The 23,752-nt window shown below is 54.2% G+C and overlaps 1 protein-coding gene across 1 annotated transcript in view; it reads left to right on the plus strand.

The window, feature by feature from the left end:
- The first annotated feature begins 425 nt into the window (after nt 1-425).
- Nucleotides 426-23,752, plus strand: part of LOC140724190 (NACHT, LRR and PYD domains-containing protein 3-like) — a 153,778-nt gene continuing 130,451 nt past the window's right edge. Inside the window, exons 1-3 of the mRNA XM_073038678.1 lie at nt 426-1,189; nt 2,106-2,277; nt 2,376-2,441. Of these exons, the coding sequence (XP_072894779.1) occupies nt 1,118-1,189; nt 2,106-2,277; nt 2,376-2,441 (310 nt within the window). The 5' untranslated portion in view covers nt 426-1,117. The remainder of the gene's footprint in view (nt 1,190-2,105; nt 2,278-2,375; nt 2,442-23,752) is intronic.

The raw sequence follows: 23,752 nt of genomic DNA on the forward strand, positions 1-23,752 counted from the left end.
TTCTTGATTAATTTCTGATCCTCCTGTTAATTTGCTTTGTTAAAGTTCAGCAAATTCTGAAGACTAGCAGCAAAAATGGTTCAAGGAGTGGGCATGGTAGGAGTTCTACTGAGTTCTAGTAACATCAGAAAAGGACATGGTTTTGCTGGTGAATTATTTTAATCTATTTTAATCTCTGCTGACTCTCTGCCTGGGTTTTATTCAATATGGGCAATTCACAAAATATTTCTGAAAACTGGCCAGTGAGATGAGAGAGAGTTAACATTTCTAGGGGGGGAAACAGTCACCCGTGGAAGGGGTACAATTACTGTCTGCTCCTGCTCCTCTCACAGTTTGTGATACACATTAAAACAGCGAGGTATTCCAAAACGCAACCACTCTGCAGATGATGAAAGTTTTGAGCAACAGAAAGTCACACAAAATATTGGTGGAATTCACGACGTCAGGCAGCATCCATGCAGATAAATAAACAGTTGACGTTTCGGATGAGGAACACGAGGAATAGAAAGCAATAAGGCAGTATCTAGAATTTCTGTCCCCTCATTTCCAGTCCGAATCAGGGCTTTGGCCCGAAACGTTGATTATTTATTCTCCTCCAAAGATGCTGCCTGACCTGCTGAGAACCTTCTGCATTTTGTGAGAAATCCCAGAGATTTTCTGAGGAAGGGGTTGACCAGGCAGGCAGACAGTAACCCAGAGCTAAGCCGTGGTGATGGGCAGTACCAGGAGAATGATGGTGATGGTTACTATATTCTCAGCAATAAACAGTCCTTTCAAAACAGAGAGGTATATTCTTGGGGAGCTATAACTCCTTCCATAACCTACCCACCCCCTCTCTCCGGCCCGAGCCGTTCCTCCTCCCTTCCCCCCTCTATGTATGTATGTATGCATGTATGTATGTACGTTCGTATGTGTGTATATATATACAGGACTGCATTTGGTGATCTTTAGGTTCCAGAGGGAAAGCTGCTGCCCAATATGGGGTCAGTAATTTCTTTAATGCTCCTCATTTTCCTTCACAGGTCCGGGCTCAGTGATCACCGAGCTCCTGGCAAGCTGGAATGATTTCCAACTGCTGCGGTTGACGGACTTCTACCGGGACAGGCTGGAGCAGGCGATGGAAGGAGGGGTGCACGGAGTGAGCCTGGCGTTAACGGCCGAGAATCAGTTCAGCGGAGAGGAACATCGGGTGAGTGGGAGGGAGAATGGGTTTGAATGTTCACACATCACAGGACTGATGGGTGTCGGAACTCTCACTCATCGGATATTAAATTAGATAAAAGAACAACAGGGAAATAAATACTGTACATACAATCACAAACATGTGAATCTGAACCAGTGATAGAAAGGGGTGAAAAGACCCCGCGGACTGGTGGTTGGCTGCTCAATGTTCAGAGTGAGTTGAGCAGGTAACAGTTGTGTGGGCTTACAGTATTAAATGGAAATATGACAGGAGGTTTGGGTTTGGGATGAACGTGAAGCGTAAGTGCAGGATGTCAGTGAGAACTGGAATATTATCAGCGGATACCACAGGAGCTCGAGTGTGTTCTGTTCTGTGTGGAGATGACTGTGTTACAAACTGTAACTGAAAACAGTGTGGATCGGGGAATACTGCCATGTTGAAATGTGTAATCACTGAATAAACCTCCACTGGGAAAGGCAAAGGAAAGGCATCAGGTGTCAGCCGGTAATCCGCTGTCATGTTGGACACTGGCGGACTGAGGAGATGAATCACATCGTCTTTCTGCAACTTTTCCGAGACCGCTCACTCTGTTATAAAAGCCCGCCTGACTTTCCTCATCTGTGATCGTTATTTTCTGATTTTGTTTTACACCATCAAATCTGGTGAGGAATTATTTATGGATTTGGAGCCACGTCATTGAAGCGGTCACAGACCAGCCAGGATCTCATTGACTGGTGGACCAGGTTCACGGTGAATGTCCCTCCGTGTGCTCTGCACTCAGAATGTACAGTCCATGTCCAGACAGGATCAGCACCCGTCCGGGTGACTGCTCAGTGTGATCCCGTTACAGAGCACATCATTTACTTCTCATTCTCTGTATGAATCTGTCAGTCCCCAATATGTTCACTGTTACTCTTCACAGAAAATCTCTGATCTCGCTGATAAGGGAGAGCGGGCGGACAGTTCTAAACTCCTCCTGAGCCTGGTGATGGAGAAAGGCTCCCGCGCCCGGAGGGTGATGTGGGAAACCTTTGTGAAAATGCGGATTGGTGGTCCAGAGTTGGACAAAATATTGAAGGAAATACAGGAACATGGTGAGATAATATCAGCGATGAACTCAAATTTGGATTGAATACAGTACACGTTACAATTTGCCAAAAATGATTTCCTCAATTTGTTTAAATTCAAACAGGTTGTGATTCTTCCCATCGACCAATTCCCGCTCAACTTTTACTAAAGATTCTCAGTGAGCTGAAAGGTAAGTGAACGTGCATTGAACATTGAAGAGTATAACACAGGAATAAGCCATTAGGCAAACAATATCATGCCGAAACAGCGAAGAAATAAATCAAACACACCCAAACTCTAATCTCTCCTTCCTTCACCGTGTCCATCTGCCTCCATCCTCCTTACATCAATGTGCCTGTCCAAACGTCTCTTAGAACTCTCTAACAATTTGCTTCTACCACCTTACCAGGCAGTGTGTTCCAGGCATCCACGACTCTCTGATTTAAAAAAAAACTACCACTCACATCCCCCTTAATCCAAACCCCGCTCACCTTCACTGCACGCCCTCTAGTAACAGATATTTCAAACCCAGGAGACTGACTCTCTCTGCCCACTCTATCTAAGTCTCATAATTTTGGATAGTTGTCAGAGCTCCCTCAATCTCTGATGATCCAGAGAAAACATTCCAAATTTATCCAGGCTCTCATGATAGCACATGCCCTCTAAAGCAGGCAACATCCCGGTAAACCTCTTCTGCACCCTCTCTAAAGCCTCAACATCCCTCCGATAGTGGGGTGATCTGAATGGTACACAATGGCCCAGATGAGGCTGAAGCAGAGTTCATCAAGTTGAAACTTGACCTCTGTTTCCATCAACGGTTGTAATTTGTGTCGGGCGGTTCAGTTGTTGAGCCACGAGGATCTGACCAGGTAAATACTGGCACTGTGACAGAGATCACAGTGAGACACTGTGTGTTTGCTAGAGGGAGAGTTTTCACAGGACATTTTGAGGAAAGAGGCAGAGAGCTGGCGAGTTTAAGGAAAGTGGTCACACTGCTCTGGGGCCTGCAACTACAAATCCCACCGGAGTCTGAGTGGAGAAGGGGCGATCTGGAGAATGGAAAAAAATACATATTTCTTCACACCAAAAATTCAAAACCTTCTCTTGCCAGCCACAGCCCCCTCCAGAACAGCCTCATCCTCAACCATTTTCTAAACTCCCTCAGTTCCCGCAGATTATCTTCTCTTAGAGCTGGGCGTCCACTGAAGTTCCAGTCACAGAATAGTAATAATAGCATCAATTTAATTAGAAAAGCAGGTAACATCCCAACTGGTCTGTTCAGCCACAGAGCAGCAGATGAACCCCGCTGTGATCACATCTGCACTCCCTAGTGCAAACACTGCTACAGTGTTAGAGAGGGTGAGACTGGGGGACATATTCCTCAGCTCAGTCCACAGAAGCTGAAATTCCTGTCTGCTGGTGTTGTGTGATGGGCACTGTGGAAGGGTGAGAGGTGGGAATTAGGACAGGGAAACCGAGGGTTGTGGGATCGCGGCAAGGAAGGTGGAAAGTTCTGAAAATATCTATAAATAATATTGCAATTAATTAAATTGTGACCGTCTGGATGGGAAGCTCACTACATCCATAAGCCCATCACATCTGTGAAAAGGAGCCCAGGCAGAGCATGGGCTCAAGAGATTGTAAGGCTCCATCATCGCAGACTGAGTTGGATCACTCAATTACACATTTAACAGAGGAGGGAGCGAAGGGAAGACAAATATCACAAAACTTATTAATATTGCATCAGACCATGTTTTATCTGATTATTCAAAGCTTTTAACAGAAATATAGGGAATCTCGGCCAGAACCTTGGTTTAGGGTCTCTCATTTACAAGAACAAATCCCAAAGATGATAATCTAAACATGGGACCAGAGATAGACAAATCAGGCAGTTTACAAACTACTCATGCCTCTGTCACTTCAGTCAATGTAGTTCCAGTCCACATCCGCTGAATGAAACTTTCCCAGCAACATGGGTTTGGTAAATCGCTGCAAGCTTGTTCTTCACTATTCCTCATGTTGTTTGCCGAGGGAACAGACACAACAGTGAAATTCCCACACCCATTTCTGAATATGCAGCAGAAACACTCCCCGATAATTGAAGAACATCATTTCTACCACAATCACATTCTCTAAAGTAAATATGTCCACAATCAATGTTTTCCTACGCTCCCTATCAAAACCGAATACATTGAATGGAGACCCCACACTCACCTTACAGGGTCCTAACACACTGTGAGACCCCACACACACCTAACAGGGTCCTGACACACTGTGAGACCCCACACACCCCTGACAGGGTCCTGACAGACTGTGAGACCAAACACACCCCTGACAGGGTCCTGGCACACTGTGACACCCCACACACCCCTGACAGGGTCCTGACACACTGTGACACCCCACACACCCCTGACAGGGTCCTGACACACTGTGACACCCCACTCACCACTGACAGGGTCCTGACACACTGTGAGACCCCACACACTCCTGACAGGGTCCTGACACACTGTGAGACTCCACACACCCCTGACAGGGTCCTGACACACGGTGTGACCCCACACACCCCTGTCAGGGTACTGACAGACTGTGAGACCCCACACACCCCTGACAGGGTCCTGACACACTGTGACACCCCACTCACCACTGACAGGGTCCTGACACACTGTGAGACCCCACACACTCCTGACAGGGTCCTGACACACTGTGAGACTCCACACACCCCTGACAGGGTCCTGACACACGGTGTGACCCCACACACCCCTGTCAGGGTACTGACAGACTGTGAGACCAAACACACCCCTGACAGGGTCCTGGCACACTGTGACACCCCACACACCCCTGACAGGGTCCTGACACACTGTGACACCCCACACACCCCTGACAGGGTCCTGACACACTGTGACACCCCACTCACCACTGACAGGGTCCTGACACACTGTGAGACTCCACACACCCCTGACAGGGTCCTGACACACGGTGTGACCCCACACACCCCTGTCAGGGTACTGACACACTGTGATGCCTCTCAAACTCATTATAGGTTCCTGACACACTGTGACACCCCACACACACCTGACAGGGTCCTGACACACTGTGAGATCCCACACACACCTGACAGGGTCCTGACACACTGACACCCCACACACTCCTGACAGGGTCCTGACACACTGTGACACCCCACACACACCTGACAGGGTCCTGACACACTGTGAGATCCCACACACACCTGACAGGTTCCCGAGACACTGTGAGACCCCACACAGCCCTGACAGGGTCCTGACACACTGTGTGACCCCACATACCCCTGACAGGGTCCTGATACACTGTAAGACCCCACACACCCCTGACAGAGTCCTGACACACTGTGAGACCCCACACACCGCTGACAGGGTCCTGACACACCGTGAGTCCCAACATGACCCTCACAGGGTCCTGACACACTGTCAGACCCCACACACATCTGACAGGGTCCTGACACACTGTGAGACCCCACACACCCCTGACAGGGTCCTGACACACTGTAAGACCCCACACACCGCTGACAGGGTCCTGACACACCGTGAGTCCCAACATGACCCTCACAGGGTCCTGATACACTGTGAGACCCCACACACATCTGACAGGGTCCTGACACACTGTGAGACCCCACACACCCCTGACAGGGTCCTGACACACTGTGAGACCCCACACACCCCTGACAGGGTCCTGAAACACTGTGAGACCCCACACACCCCTGACAGGGTCCTGGCACACTGTGACACCCCACACACCCCTGACAGGGTCCTGACACACTGTGAGACCCCACACACCCCTGACAGGGTCCTGACACACTGTGACATCCTACTCACCCCTGACAGGGTCCTGACACATTGTGAGACCCCACACACTCCTGACAGTGTCCTGAAAATCTGTCAGACTCCACACACCCCTGACAGGGTCCTAACACACTGTAATGCCCCTCAAACTCATTTTAGGTTCCCGACACACTGTGACACCCCACACACACCTGACAGGTTCCTGACACACTGTGACACCCCACACACACCTGTCAGGGTCCTGACACACTGTGAGATCCCACACACACCTGACCGGGTCCTGAGACACTCTGAGATCCCACACAGCCCTGACAGGGTCCTGACACACTGTGTGACCCCACACACCCCTGACAGGCTCCTGACACACTGTGAGACCCCACACACTCCTGACAGGGTCCTGAAACACTGTGAGACCCTACACACCCTTGACAGGGTCCTGACACACTGTGGGACCCCACACACCCCTGACAGGGTCCTGACACACTGTGAGACCCCACACACCCCTGACAGTGTCCTGACACACTGTGAGATGAGAAAAACTGTAGAATCGGGAATTCTAAACATCACACACAAAATGCTTGAGGAACTCAGCGGCCAGACATCAGCTATGGGAAAGGGTAAAGTGTTGACGTTTTGGGAAGGTTCTCGGCCCGTGACATAAGTGAGACGCCACACACCCCTGACAGGGTCCTATCACACTGAGAGACAACACACCCTCATAAGAGGATCCTGACAAACATTGAGACCCCACACAAACCTGACAGGGTCCTGACACACTGTGAAACCAGACACAACCCTGGCAGGTTCCCGACAGACTGCGAAACCCCACACACCCCCGACGGGGTTCTGACACATTGTGAGACCCCGCGCACCCCTGTCAGGGTCCTGACACACTGTGAAACACCACACACTCCTGACAGGGTCCTGACACTGTGCGACCACACTACCCCCTGAGAGGGTCCTGACACATTTTGATACACTACACACCCTTGACAGGGTCCCGGTGACACACTGTCAGAATCCACAATCCCCTGGGAGGGTCCTGACCGAATGTGAGACCCCACACAAGACGGGCAGTGTCCAGAAACACTGTGAGACCCCACAGACCCCTGGCAGGTACGCGACAGACTATACAATCCCACACGCTCCTGACAATGTCCTGACACACGTTGAGACCCCACACCACCCTGATCAGGACTGACACACAGTGATAGACCGCCAGACTCCACACACTCCTGCAGGGTCCTCGCACACACCCCTGACAGAGTCCTGACACACTGAGACCCCAGGTCACCCATTTAATGTGCTGAATCACTGTGAGACCCCACACAACCCTGACAGGGTCCTGACACCCTCTGAGAACCCACACAACCCTGGCAGGTTCCTGACACACTGTGAGGCCCCACACACTCCTGATAGGGTCCTGACCCACTGAGAGACCCCACACACTCCTGACAGGGTCCTGACACACTGTGAGACTCCACACACCCCTGACAGGGTCCTGACACACTGTGAGACCCCACACACTCCTGACAGGGTCCTGACACACTGTGAGATCCCACACACACCTGACAGGGTCCTGACACACTGTGAGACCCCACACCACCCTGACAGGGTCCTGACACACTGTGAGATCCCACACACCCCTGACAGGGTCCGGACCCACCGTGAGACCCCACACACCCCTGACAGGGTCCTAACACACTGTTAGATCCCACACACCCCTGACAGTGTCCTGACCCACTGTGAGAACCCACACACTCCGGACAGGGTCCTGACACACTGAGAGATACCACACACCCCTGAGAGTGTCCTAACACACTGTTAGATCCCACACACCCCTGACAGGGTCCTGACGCACTGTGAGACCACACACCCCTGATAGGGTCTTGACACACTGTGAGACCCCACACACCCCTGAGAGGGTCCTGTCACACTGCGAGAACCCACTCACCCCTGGCAGGGTCCTGACACACTGTGAGATACCACACATACCTGACAGGGTCCTGACACACTGTGAGACCCCACACACCCCAGACAGGGTCCTGACACATTGTGAGACCCCACACATACCTGACAGGGTCCTGACACACGGTGAGACTCCACACACACCTGGCAGGGACGTGAAACACTGTGAGGCACCACACATCCCTGACAGTGTCCTGACAAACTGTGAGACCCCACAATCTCTTAGCACGATCCCGACATGCTGTGAGATCGCACAGACCCTTGGCAGGTTCCCAACCGACTGTGAGACGCCACAGCCCCCTGAAAGAGTCCTAACACAAAGTGAGACCCCAAACACCTCTGTAAGGGTCCGGACACGCTGTGATATTGCACACACCACTGACAAGAACCTGACCCACAGTCCGACCCCAGAAACCCCTGACAGGATCCTGACACACTGTGAGACCCCACACAGCACTGATAAAGTCCTGACACTGTGGGACACCCAAAACACACCTGAATGGGTCCTGACACACAGTGAGACCCCAGACACCCCTGACAGGGCCCTGACACACTGTGAGACCACACACACACATGACAGGGTTTTGACAGCCTGTGAGACACCGCACACCCCTGTCATGGTCCTGACACACTGTGAGATCCCACACACCCAGGACAGGATCCTGACACACTGTGAGACCCCACACACCTCTGACAAGGGTTCTGACACACTGTGAGACCACACACAGCCCTGGCAGGGTACTGACACACTGTGAGACCCCACACACCCCTGACAGGGTACTGACTCACTCTGTGACCCCACACACCCCTGGCAGGTTCCAGACACACTGTGAGGACCCACACACCCCTGGCAGGTTCCCGACAGACTTTGAGATCCCAAATACCCCTGGCAGGGTTCTGACGTCTGTGAGATGCGACACACCGCTGACGGGATCCTGACACACTGAGACACAACACACCCCTGACAGGGTCCCGACAGACAGTGAGACACCACACACCCCTGAGAGGCTCCTATCACACTGAGAGACAACACACCCTCATAAGAGGATCCTGACAAACATTGAGACCCCACACAAACCTGATAGGGTCCTTACACACTGTGAGACCACACACAACCCTGGCAGGTTCCCGACACACTGCGAAACCCAACACACCCCCGACGGGGTTCTGACACATTGTGAGACCCCACACACCCCTGACAGTAACCTGACACACTGTGAGACCCCATACACCCCTGACAGGGTCCTGACACACTGTGAGACAACACACCCTCATAAGAGGATCCTGACAAACATTGAGACCCCACACAAACCTGACAGGGTCCTGACACACTGTGAGACCACACAATCTCTTAGCACGCTCCCAACATGCTGTGAGATCGCACACACCCCTGGCATTTTCCCAACCCACTGTCAGACGCCACAGCTACCTGAAAGAGTCCTAACACAAAGTGAGATCCCAAACACCTCTGTAAGGGTCCGGACACGCTGTGAGACCCCACACACCACTGACAGGGTCCTAACACACTGTTAGATCCCACACACCCCTGACAGGGTCCTGACGCACTGTGAGACCACACACCCCTGATAGGGTCTTGACACACTGTGAGACCCCACACACCCCTGAGAGGGTCCTGTCACACTGCGAGAACCCACTCACCCCTGGCAGGGTCCTGACACACTGTGAGATACCACACATACCTGACAGGGTCCTGACACACTGTGAGACCCCACACACCCCAGACAGGGTCCTGACACATTGTGAGACCCCACACATACCTGACAGGGTCCTGACACACGGTGAGACTCCACACACACCTGGCAGGGACGTGAAACACTGTGAGGCACCACACATCCCTGACAGTGTCCTGACAAACTGTGAGACCCCACAATCTCTTAGCACGATCCCGACATGCTGTGAGATCGCACAGACCCTTGGCAGGTTCCCAACCCACTGTGAGACGCCACAGCCCCCTGAAAGAGTCCTAACACAAAGTGAGACCCCAAACACCTCTGTAAGGGTCCGGACACGCTGTGATATTGCACACACCACTGACAAGAACCTGACCCACAGTCCGACCCCAGAAACCCCTGACAGGATCCTGACACACTGTGAGACCCCACACAGCACTGATAAAGTCCTGACACTGTGGGACACCCAAAACACACCTGAATGGGTCCTGACACACAGTGAGACCCCAGACACCCCTGACAGGGCCCTGACACACTGTGAGACCACACACACACATGACAGGGTTTTGACAGCCTGTGAGACACCGCACACCCCTGTCATGGTCCTGACACACTGTGAGATCCCACACACCCAGGACAGGTTCCTGACACACTGTGAGACCCCACACACCTCTGACAAGGGTTCTGACACACTGTGAGACCACACACAGCCCTGGCAGGGTACTGACACACTGTGAGACCCCACACACCCCTGACAGGGTTCTGACTCACTCTGTGACCCCACACACCCCTGGCAGGTTCCAGACACACTGTGAGGACCCACACACCCCTGGCAGGTTCCCGACAGACTTTGAGATCCCAAATACCCCTGGCAGGGTTCTGACGTCTGTGAGATGCGACACACCGCTGACGGGATCCTGACACACTGAGACACAACACACCCCTGACAGGGTCCCGACAGACAGTGAGACACCACACACCCCTGAGAGGCTCCTATCACACTGAGAGACAACACACCCTCATAAGAGGATCCTGACAAACATTGAGACCCCACACAAACCTGATAGGGTCCTTACACACTGTGAGACCACACACAACCCTGGCAGGTTCCCGACACACTGCGAAACCCAACACACCCCCGACGGGGTTCTGACACATTGTGAGACCCCACACACCCCTGACAGTAACCTGACACACTGTGAGACCCCATACACCCCTGACAGGGTCCTGACACACTGTGAGACAACACACCCTCATAAGAGGATCCTGACAAACATTGAGACCCCACACAAACCTGACAGGGTCCTGACACACTGTGAGACCACACAATCTCTTAGCACGCTCCCAACATGCTGTGAGATCGCACACACCCCTGGCATTTTCCCAACCCACTGTCAGACGCCACAGCTACCTGAAAGAGTCCTAACACAAAGTGAGATCCCAAACACCTCTGTAAGGGTCCGGACACGCTGTGAGACCCCACACACCACTGACAGGGTCCTGACACACTGTGAGACCCCACACACCCCTGACAGTGTCCAGACACGCTGTGTGACCCAGACACCCCTGACAGGGTCCTGACAGACTGTGAGACCCCGCACACCCCTGACAGGGTCCTGACACACTGTGAGATCCCAAGTACCCCTGGCAGGGTTCTGACGTCCGTGAGATGCGACACACCGCTGACAGGATCCTGACACACTGAGACAACACACACTCCTGGCAGGGTCCCGACAGACAGTGAGACGCCACACACCCCTGACAGGGTCCTATCACACTGAGAGACAACACACCCTCATAAGAGGATCCTGACAAACATTGAGACCCCACACAAACCTGACAGGGTCCTGACACACTGAGAGACCAGACACAACCCTGGCAGGTTCCCGACAGACTGCGAAACCCCACACACCCCCGACGGGGTTCTGACAGATTGTGATACCCCACGCACCCCTGACAGGGTCCTGACACACTGTGAAACCCCACACACTCCTGACAGGGTCCTGACACTGTGCGGCCACACTACCCCCTGAGAGGGTCCTGACACATTTTGATACACTACACACCCTTGACAGGGTCCCGGTGACACACTGTCAGAACCCACAATCCCCTGGGAGGGTCCTGACCGAATGTGAGACCCCACACAAGACTGGCAGTGTCCAGAAACACTGTGAGACTCCACAGACCCCTGGCAGGTTCGCAACAGACTATACGATCCCACACGCTCCTGACAATGTCCTGACACACGTTGAGATCCCACACCACCCTGATCAGGACTGACACATAGTGATAGACCGCCAGACTCCACACACCACAGCAGGGTCCTCGCACACACCCCTGACAGAGTCCTGACACACTGTGAGACCCTAGGTCACCCATTTAATGTGCTGACACACTGTGAGACCCCACACACCCCTGACAGGGTCATGACACCCTGTGAGACCCCACACAACCCTGGCAGGTTCCTGACGCACTGTGAGACCCCATACACCCCTGACAGGGTCCTAACACACTGTGAGACCCCACACAGCCTGACAGGATACTGACAGACTGTGAGAACCCACACACCCCTGACCGGGTACCGACAGACTGTGAGACGCCACACACCTCTGACAGGGTCATAACACACTGTGAGACCGCACACACACCTGACAGGGTCCTAACACACTGTGAGACGCCACAGATCCCGGAAAGAGTCCTAACACAAAGTGAGACCCCAAACACCTCTGTAAGGGTCCGGACACGCTGTGAGACCCCACACACCACTGACAGGGTCCTGACACACTGTGAGACCCCACACACCCCTGAGAGGGTCCTGACAGACTGTGAGACCCCACACACCCCTGACAGGGTACTGACAGACTGTGAGATCCCAAGTACCCCTGGCAGGGTTCTGACGTCCGTGAGATGCGACACACCGCTGACAGGATCCTGACACACTGAGACACCACACACCCCTGGCAGGGTCCCGACAGACAGTGAGACGCCACACACCCCTGACAGGGTCCTGTCACACTGCGAGAACCCACACACCCCTGGCAGGGTCCTGACACACTGTGAGATCCCACACATACCTGACAGGGTCCTAACACACTGTTAGATCCCACACACACCTGACAGTGTCCTGACCCACTGTGAGACCCCACACACTCCGGACAGGGTCCTGACACACTGAGAGATACCACACACCCCTGAGAGTGTCCTAACACACTGTTAGATCCCACACACCCCTGACAGGGTCCTGACGCACTGTGAGACCACACACCCCTGATAGGGTCTTGACACACTGTGAGACCCCACACACCCCTGAGAGGGTCCTGTCACACTGCGAGAACCCACTCACCCCTGGCAGGGTCCTGACACACTGTGAGATACCACACATACCTGACAGGGTCCTGACACACTGTGAGACCCCACACACCCCAGACAGGGTCCTGACACATTGTGAGACCCCACACATACCTGACAGGGTCCTGACACACGGTGAGACTCCACACACACCTGGCAGGGACGTGAAACACTGTGAGGCACCACACATCCCTGACAGTGTCCTGACAAACTGTGAGACCCCACAATCTCTTAGCACGCTCCCGACATGCTGTGAGATCGCACAGACCCTTGGCAGGTTCCCAACCCACTGTGAGACGCCACAGCCCCCTGAAAGAGTCCTAACACAAAGTGAGACCCCAAACACCTCTGTAAGGGTCCGGACACGCTGTGATATTGCACACACCACTGACAAGAACCTGACCCACAGTCCGACCCCAGAAACCCCTGACAGGATCCTGACACACTGTGAGACCCCACACAGCACTGATAAAGTCCTGACACTGTGGGACACCCAAAACACACCTGAATGGGTCCTGACACACAGTGAGACCCCAGACACCCCTGACAGGGCCCTGACACACTGTGAGACCACACACACACATGACAGGGTTTTGACAGCCTGTGAGACACCGCACACCCCTGCTGGATCCTGTCACACTGTGAGATCCCACACACCCAGGACAGGATCCTGACACACTGTGAGACCCCACACACCTCTGACAAGGGTTCTGACACACTGTGAGACCCCACACACCCCTGACAGGGTTCTGACTCACTCTGTGACCCCACACACCCCTGGCAGGTTCCAGACACACTGTGAGGACCCACACACCCCTGGCAGGTTCCCGACAGACTTTGAGATCCCAAATACCCCTGGCAGGGTTCTGACGTCCGTGAGATGCGACACACCGCTGACAGGATCCTGACACACTGAGACAACACACACTCCTGGCAGGGTCCCGACAGACAGTGAGACGCCACACACCCCTGACAGGGTCCTATCACACTGAGAGACAACACACCCTCATAAGAGGATCCTGACAAACATTGAGACCCCACACAAACCTGACAGGGTCCTGACACACTGAGAGACCAGACACAACCCTGGCAGGTTCCCGACAGACTGCGAAACCCCACACACCCCCGACGGGGTTCTGACAGATTGTGATACCCCACGCACCCCTGACAGGGTCCTGACACACTGTGAAACCCCACATACTCCTGACAGGGTCCTGACACTGTGCGGCCACACTACCCCCTGAGAGGGTCCTGACACATTTTGATACACTACACACCCTTGACAGGGTCCCGGTGACACACTGTCAGAACCCACAATCCCCTGGGAGGGTCCTGACCGAATGTGAGACCCCACACAAGACTGGCAGTGTCCAGAAACACTGTGAGACTCCACAGACCCCTGGCAGGTTCGCAACAGACTATACGATCCCACACGCTCCTGACAATGTCCTGACACACGTTGAGATCCCACACCACCCTGATCAGGACTGACACACAGTGATAGACCGCCAGACTCCACACACCACAGCAGGGTCCTCGCACACACCCCTGACAGAGTCCTGACACACTGTGAGACCCTAGGTCACCCATTTAATGTGCTGAATCACTGTGAGACCCCACACAACCCTGACAGGGTCCAGATACACTGTGAGACCCCACACAACCCTGGCAGGTTTCTGACACACTGTGAGACCCCACACAACCCTGGCAGGTTCCTGACACTCTGTGAGACCTCACACAACCCTGACAGGGTCCTGACACACTGTGAGACCCCACACACCCCTGACAGGTTCCTGACACACTGTGAGACCCCACACACCCCTGGCAGGGTCCTGACACCCTGTGAGACCCCACACAACCCTGGCAGGTTCCTGACGCACTGTGAGACCCCATACACCCCTGACAGGGTCCTAACACACTGTGAGAACCCACACACCCTGACAGGATACTGACAGACTGTGAGAACCCACACACCCCTGACCGGGTACCGACAGACTGTGAGACGCCACACACCTCTGACAGGGTCATAACACACTGTGAGACCGCACACACACCTGACAGGGTCCTGACCAACTGAGAGACCCCAGACACCCCTGACAAGGTCCTGACACACTGTGAGACCCCACACACACCTGACAGGGTCCTAACACACTGTGAGACGCCACAGATCCCGGAAAGAGTCCTAACACAAAGTGAGACCCCAAACACCTCTGTAAGGGTCCGGACACGCTGTGAGACCCCACACACCACTGACAGGGTCCTGACACACTGTGAGACCCCACACACCCCTGAGAGGGTCCTGACAGACTGTGAGACCCCACACACCCCTGACAGGGTACTGACAGACTGTGAGATCCCAAGTACCCCTGGCAGGGTTCTGACGTCCGTGAGATGCGACACACCGCTGACAGGATCCTGACACACTGAGACACCACACACCCCTGGCAGTGTCCCGACAGACAGTGAGACGCCACACACCCCTGACAGGGTCCTGTCACACTGCGAGAACCCACACACCCCTGGCAGGGTCCTGACACACTGTGAGATCCCACACATACCTGACAGGGTCCTGACACACTGTGAGACCCCACACACCCCAGACAGGGTCCTGACACATTGTGAGACCCCACACATACCTGACAGGGTCCTGACACACGGTGAGACTCCACACACACCTGGCAGGGACGTGAAACACTGTGAGGCACCACACATTCCTGACAGTGTCCTGACAAACTGTGAGACCCCACAATCTCTTAGCACTCTCCCGACATGCTGTGAGATCGCACAGACCCTTGGCAGGTTCCCAACCCACTGTGAGACGCCACAGCCCCCTGAAAGAGTCCTAACACAAAGTGAGACCCCAAACACCTCTGTAAGGGTCCGGACACGCTGTGATATTGCACACACCACTGACAAGAACCTGACCCACAGTCCGACCCCAGAAACCCCTGACAGGATCCTGACACACTGTGAGACCCCACACAGCACTGATAAAGTCCTGACACTGTGGGACACCCAAAACACACCTGAATGGGTCCTGACACACAGTGAGACCCCAGACACCCCTGACAGGGCCCTGACACACTGTGAGACCACACACACACATGACAGGGTTTTGACAGCCTGTGAGACACCGCACACCCCTGCTGGATCCTGTCACACTGTGAGACCCCACACACTACTGTCAGGGCCCTGAGACACTGTGAGACCCCACACACCCTTGACAGGGTCCTGACACACAGACATCATCTTTTCTGCAACTTCCCTGTGACTGCTCACTCTGTTACAAAAACCTTCCTGAATTCTTTCCTCATCTGTGATGGTAATTTTCTGATTTCTGTTTTACACCGTCAAATCCAATGAGGAATTATTTATGGATTTGGAGCCACGTCAATAAAGCAGTCACAGACCAGCCAGTGGTGTCACGTGGAGTTAGGAGTGTAAAGAAATATTTGATAAACTGGATTTTATAAATCCAACCATGAATAGAGACATACACAAGCTGACCCCATAAAACCCTAGCAGGGTCGTGATACAATGTGAGACCCCACACACCCATGACAGTGTCCTGACACACTGAGAAATGCCACACTCCCCAGGAACGGTCCTGACACACAGTGAGACCCATACACTCCTGACAGGTTCCTGACACACTGTGAGATCCCACACACCCCTGACAGTGTCCTGACACACTGTGAGATCCCACACACTCCTGACAGGGACCTGACACACTGTGAGATCCCACACACTCCTGACAGGGACCTGACACACTGTGAGATCCCACACACTCCTGACAGGGACCTGACACACTGTGAGGCCCCACACACCCCTGACAGGGTCCTGACACACAGTGAGATCCCACACATCCCTGGCAGTGTCATGACACCCTGTCAGACCCCACACACCTCTGACAGTGTCCTGACACACAGTGAGAACCCACACACCCCTGACAGGGTCCTGACACACTGTGAGACCCCACATACCCCTGGCAGGGTCCTGACACACTGTGAGATCCCACATACCCCTGGCAGGGTCCTAACACACTGTGAGAGCCCACACACCCCTGACAGGGTCCTGACACACTGTGAGATCCCACACACCCCGGACAGGGACCTGACACACTGTGAGACCCCACACACCTCTGCCAAGGGTTCTGACACACTGTGAGACCACACACAGCCCTGGCAGGGTACTGACACACTGTGAGACGCCACACACCCCTGACAGGGTTCTGACACACTCTGTGACCCCACACACCCCTGGCAGGTTCCAGACACACTGTGAGGACCCACATACCCCTGGCAGGTTCCCGACAGACTTTGAGATCCCAAATACCCCTGGCAGGGTCCTGACACACTGTGAGATCCCACACACCCCGGACAGGATCCTGACACACTGTGAGACCCCACACACCTCTGACAAGGGTTCTGACACACTGTGAGACCACACACAGCCCTGGCAGGGTACTGACACACTGTGAGACCCCACACACCCCTGACAGGGTTCTGACTCACTCTGTGACCCCACACACCCCTGGCAGGTTCCAGACACACTGTGAGGACCCACACACCCCTGGCAGGTTCCCGACAGACTTTGAGATCCCAAATACCCCTGGCAGGGTTCTGACGTCTGTGAGATGCGACACACCGCTGACGGGATCCTGACACACTGAGACACAACACACCCCTGACAGGGTCCCGACAGACAGTGAGACACCACACACCCCTGAGAGGCTCCTATCACACTGAGAGACAACACACCCTCATATGAGGATCCTGACAAACATTGAGACCCCACACAAACCTGATAGGGTCCTTACACACTGTGAGACCACACACAACCCTGGCAGGTTCCCGACAAACTGCGAAACCCAACACACCCCCGACGGGGTTCTGACACATTGTGAAACCCCACACACCCCTGACAGTAACCTGACACACTGTGAGACCCCATACACCCCTGACAGGGTCCTGACACACTGTGAGACAACACACCCTCATAAGAGGATCCTGACAAACATTGAGACCCCACACAAACCTGACAGGGTCCTGACACACTGTGAGACCACACAATCTCTTAGCACGCTCCCAACATGCTGTGAGATCGCACACACCCCTGGCATTTTCCCAACCCACTGTCAGACGCCACAGCTACCTGAAAGAGTCCTAACACAAAGTGAGATCCCAAACACCTCTGTAAGGGTCCGGACACGCTGTGAGACCCCACACACCACTGACAGGGTCCTGACACACTGTGAGACCCCACACACCCCTGAGAGGGTCCTGACAGACTGTGAGACCCCACACACCCCTGACAGGGTACTGACAGACTGTGAGATCCCAAGTACCCCTGGCAGGGTTCTGACGTCCGTGAGATGCGACACACCGCTGACAGGATCCTGACACACTGAGACACCACACACCCCTGGCAGTGTCCCGACAGACAGTGAGACGCCACACACCCCTGACAGGGTCCTGTCACACTGCGAGAACCCACACACCCCTGGCAGGGTCCTGACACACTGTGAGACACCACACACCCCTGACAGGGGCCTGACACACTGTGAGACACCACACATACCTGACAGGGTCCTGACACACTGTGAGACCCCACACACCCCAGACAGGGTCCTGACACATTGTGAGACCCCACACATACCTGACAGGGTCCTGACACACGGTGAGACTCCACACACACCTGGCAGGGACGTGAAACACTGTGAGGCACCACACATTCCTGACAGTGTCCTGACAAACTGTGAGACCCCACAATCTCTTAGCACTCTCCCGACATGCTGTGAGATCGCACAGACCCTTGGCAGGTTCCCAACCCAGTGTGAGACGCCACAGCCCCCTGAAAGAGTCCTAACACAAAGTGAGACCCCAAACACCTCTGTAAGGGTCCGGACACGCTGTGATATTGCACACACCACTGACAAGAACCTGACCCACAGTCCGACCCCAGAAACCCCTGACAGGATCCTGACACACTGTGAGACCCCACACAGCACTGATAAAGTCCTGACACTGTGGGACACCCAAAACACACCTGAATGGGTCCTGACACACAGTGAGACCCCAGACACCCCTGACAGGGCCCTGACACACTGTGAGACCACACACACACATGACAGGGTTTTGACAGCCTGTGAGACACCGCACACCCCTGCTGGATCCTGTCACACTGTGAGACCTCACACACTACTGTCAGGGCCCTGAGACACTGTGAGACCCCACACACCCTTGACAGGGTCCTGACACACCCTGAGATCCCACATACCCCTGTCAGGGTCCTGACACACAGACATCATCTTTTCTGCAACTTCCCTGTGACTGCTCACTCTGTTACAAAAACCTTCCTGAATTCTTTCCTCATCTGTGATGGTAATTTTCTGATTTCTGTTTTACACCGTCAAATCCAATGAGGAATTATTTATGGATTTGGAGCCACGTCAATAAAGCAGTCACAGACCAGCCAGTGGTGTCACGTGGAGTTAGGAGTGTAAAGAAATATTTGATAAACTGGATTTTATAAATCCAACCATGAATAGAGACATACACAAGCTGACCCCATAAAACCCTAGCAGGGTCGTGATACAATGTGAGACCCCACACACCCATGACAGTGTCCTGACACACTGAGAAATGCCACACTCCCCAGGAACAGTCCTGACACACAGTGAGACCCATACACTCCTGACAGGTTCCTGACACACTGTGAGATCCCACACATCCCTGGCAGTGTCATGACACCCTGTCAGACCCCACACACCTCTGACAGTGTCCTGACACACAGTGAGAACCCACACACCCCTGACAGGGTCCTGACACACTGTGAGACCCCACATACCCCTGGCAGGGTCCTGACACACTGTGAGATCCCACATACCCCTGGCAGGGTCCTAACACACTGTGAGAGCCCACACACCCCTGACAGGGTCCTGACACACTGTGAGATCCCACACACCCCGGACAGGGACCTGACACACTGTGAGACCCCACACACCTCTGACAAGGGTTCTGACACACTGTGAGACCACACACAGCCCTGGCAGGGTACTGACACACTGTGAGACGCCACACACCCCTGACAGGGTTCTGACACACTCTGTGACCCCACACACCCCTGGCAGGTTCCAGACACACTGTGAGGACCCACATACCCCTGGCAGGTTCCCGACAGACTTTGAGATCCCAAATACCCCTGGCAGGGTCCTGACACACTGTGAGATCCCACACACCCCGGACAGGATCCTGACACACTGTGAGACCCCACACACCTCTGACAAGGGTTCTGACACACTGTGAGACCACACACAGCCCTGGCAGGGTACTGACACACTGTGAGACCCCACACACCCCTGACAGGGTTCTGACTCACTCTGTGACCCCACACACCCCTGGCAGGTTCCAGACACACTGTGAGGACCCACACACCCCTGGCAGGTTCCCGACAGACTTTGAGATCCCAAATACCCCTGGCAGGGTTCTGACGTCTGTGAGATGCGACACACCGCTGACGGGATCCTGACACACTGAGACACAACACACCCCTGACAGGGTCCCGACAGACAGTGAGACACCACACACCCCTGAGAGGCTCCTATCACACTGAGAGACAACACACCCTCATATGAGGATCCTGACAAACATTGAGACCCCACACAAACCTGATAGGGTCCTTACACACTGTGAGACCACACACAACCCTGGCAGGTTCCCGACAAACTGCGAAACCCAACACACCCCCGACGGGGTTCTGACACATTGTGAAACCCCACACACCCCTGACAGTAACCTGACACACTGTGAGACCCCATACACCCCTGACAGGGTCCTGACACACTGTGAGACAACACACCCTCATAAGAGGATCCTGACAAACATTGAGACCCCACACAAACCTGACAGGGTCCTGACACACTGTGAGACCACACAATCTCTTAGCACGCTCCCAACATGCTGTGAGATCGCACACACCCCTGGCATTTTCCCAACCCACTGTCAGACGCCACAGCTACCTGAAAGAGTCCTAACACAAAGTGAGATCCCAAACACCTCTGTAAGGGTCCGGACACGCTGTGAGACCCCACACACCACTGACAGGGTCCTGACACACTGTGAGACCCCACACACCCCTGAGAGGGTCCTGACAGACTGTGAGACCCCACACACCCCTGACAGGGTACTGACAGACTGTGAGATCCCAAGTACCCCTGGCAGGGTTCTGACGTCCGTGAGATGCGACACACCGCTGACAGGATCCTGACACACTGAGACACCACACACCCCTGGCAGTGTCCCGACAGACAGTGAGACGCCACACACCCCTGACAGGGTCCTGTCACACTGCGAGAACCCACACACCCCTGGCAGGGTCCTGACACACTGTGAGATCCCACACATACCTGACAGGGTCCTGACACACTGTGAGACCCCACACACCCCAGACAGGGTCCTGACACATTGTGAGACCCCACACATACCTGACAGGGTCCTGACACACGGTGAGACTCCACACACACCTGGCAGGGACGTGAAACACTGTGAGGCACCACACATTCCTGACAGTGTCCTGACAAACTGTGAGACCCCACAATCTCTTAGCACTCTCCCGACATGCTGTGAGATCGCACAGACCCTTGGCAGGTTCCCAACCCAGTGTGAGACGCCACAGCCCCCTGAAAGAGTCCTAACACAAAGTGAGACCCCAAACACCTCTGTAAGGGTCCGGACACGCTGTGATATTGCACACACCACTGACAAGAACCTGACCCACAGTCCGACCCCAGAAACCCCTGACAGGATCCTGACACACTGTGAGACCCCACACAGCACTGATAAAGTCCTGACACTGTGGGACACCCAAAACACACCTGAATGGGTCCTGACACACAGTGAGACCCCAGACACCCCTGACAGGGCCCTGACACACTGTGAGACCACACACACACATGACAGGGTTTTGACAGCCTGTGAGACACCACACACCCCTGCTGGATCCTGTCACACTGTGAGACCTCACACACTACTGTCAGGGCCCTGAGACACTGTGAGACCCCACACACCCTTGACAGGGTCCTGACACACAGACATCATCTTTTCTGCAACTTCCCTGTGACTGCTCACTCTGTTACAAAAACCTTCCTGAATTCTTTCCTCATCTGTGATGGTAATTTTCTGATTTCTGTTTTACACCGTCAAATCCAATGAGGAATTATTTATGGATTTGGAGCCACGTCAATAAAGCAGTCACAGACCAGCCAGTGGTGTCACGTGGAGTTAGGAGTGTAAAGAAATATTTGATAAACTGGATTTTATAAATCCAACCATGAATAGAGACATACACAAGCTGACCCCATAAAACCCTAGCAGGGTCGTGATACAATGTGAGATCCCACACACCCATGACAGTGTCCTGACACACTGAGAAATGCCACACTCCCCAGGAACAGTCCTGACACACAGTGAGACCCATACACTCCTGACAGGTTCCTGACACACTGTGAGATCCCACACACCCCTGACAGGGTCCTGACACACTGTGAGATCCCACACACCCCGGACAGGGACCTGACACACTGTGAGATCCCACATACCCCTGGCAGGGTCCTAACACACTGTGAGATCCCACACACCCCTGACAGGGTCCTGACACACTGTGAGATCCCACACACCCCGGACAGGGACCTGACACACTGTGAGACCCCACACACCTCTGTCAAGGGTTCTGACACACTGTGAGACCACACACAGCCCTGGCAGGGTACTGACACACTGTGAGACGCCACACACCCCTGACAGGGTTCTGACTCACTCTGTGACCCCACACACACCTGGCAGGTTCCAGACACACTGTGAGGACCCACATACCCCTGGCAGGTTCCCGACAGACTTTGAGATCCCAAATACCCCTGGCAGGGTCCTGACACACTGTGAGATCCCACACACCCCGGACAGGGTCCTGACACACTGTGAGACCGCACACACCTCTGACAAGGGTTCTGACACACTGTGAGACCACACACAGCCCTGGCAGGGTACTGACACACTGTGAGACCCCACACATCCCTGACAGTGTCCAGACACGCTGTGTGACCCACACACCCCTGACAGGGTCCTGACAGACTGTGAGACCCCACACACCCCTGACAGGGTACTGACAGACTGTGAGATCCCAAGTACCCCTGGCAGGGTTCTGACGTCCGTGAGATGCGACACACCGCTGACAGGATCCTGACACACTGAGACACCACACACCCCTGGCAGGGTCCCGACAGACAGTGAGACGCCACACACCCCTGACAGGGTCCTGTCACACTGCGAGAACCCACACACCCCTGGCAGGGTCCTGACACACTGTGAGATCCCACACATACCTGACAGGGTCCTGACACACTGTGAGACCCCACACACCCCAGACAGGGTCCTGACACATTGTGAGACCCCACACATACCTGACAGGGTCCTGACACACGGTGAGACTCCACACACACCTGGCAGGGACGTGAAACACTGTGAGGCACCACACATTCCTGACAGTGTCCTGACAAACTGTGAGACCCCACAATCTCTTAGCACTCTCCCGACATGCTGTGAGATCGCACAGACCCTTGGCAGGTTCCCAACCCACTGTGAGACGCCACAGCCCCCTGAAAGAGTCCTAACACAAAGTGAGAC

Source organism: Hemitrygon akajei, unplaced genomic scaffold (assembly GCF_048418815.1).
Source record: "Hemitrygon akajei unplaced genomic scaffold, sHemAka1.3 Scf000172, whole genome shotgun sequence".
Lineage (NCBI taxonomy): Eukaryota > Metazoa > Chordata > Chondrichthyes > Myliobatiformes > Dasyatidae > Hemitrygon > Hemitrygon akajei.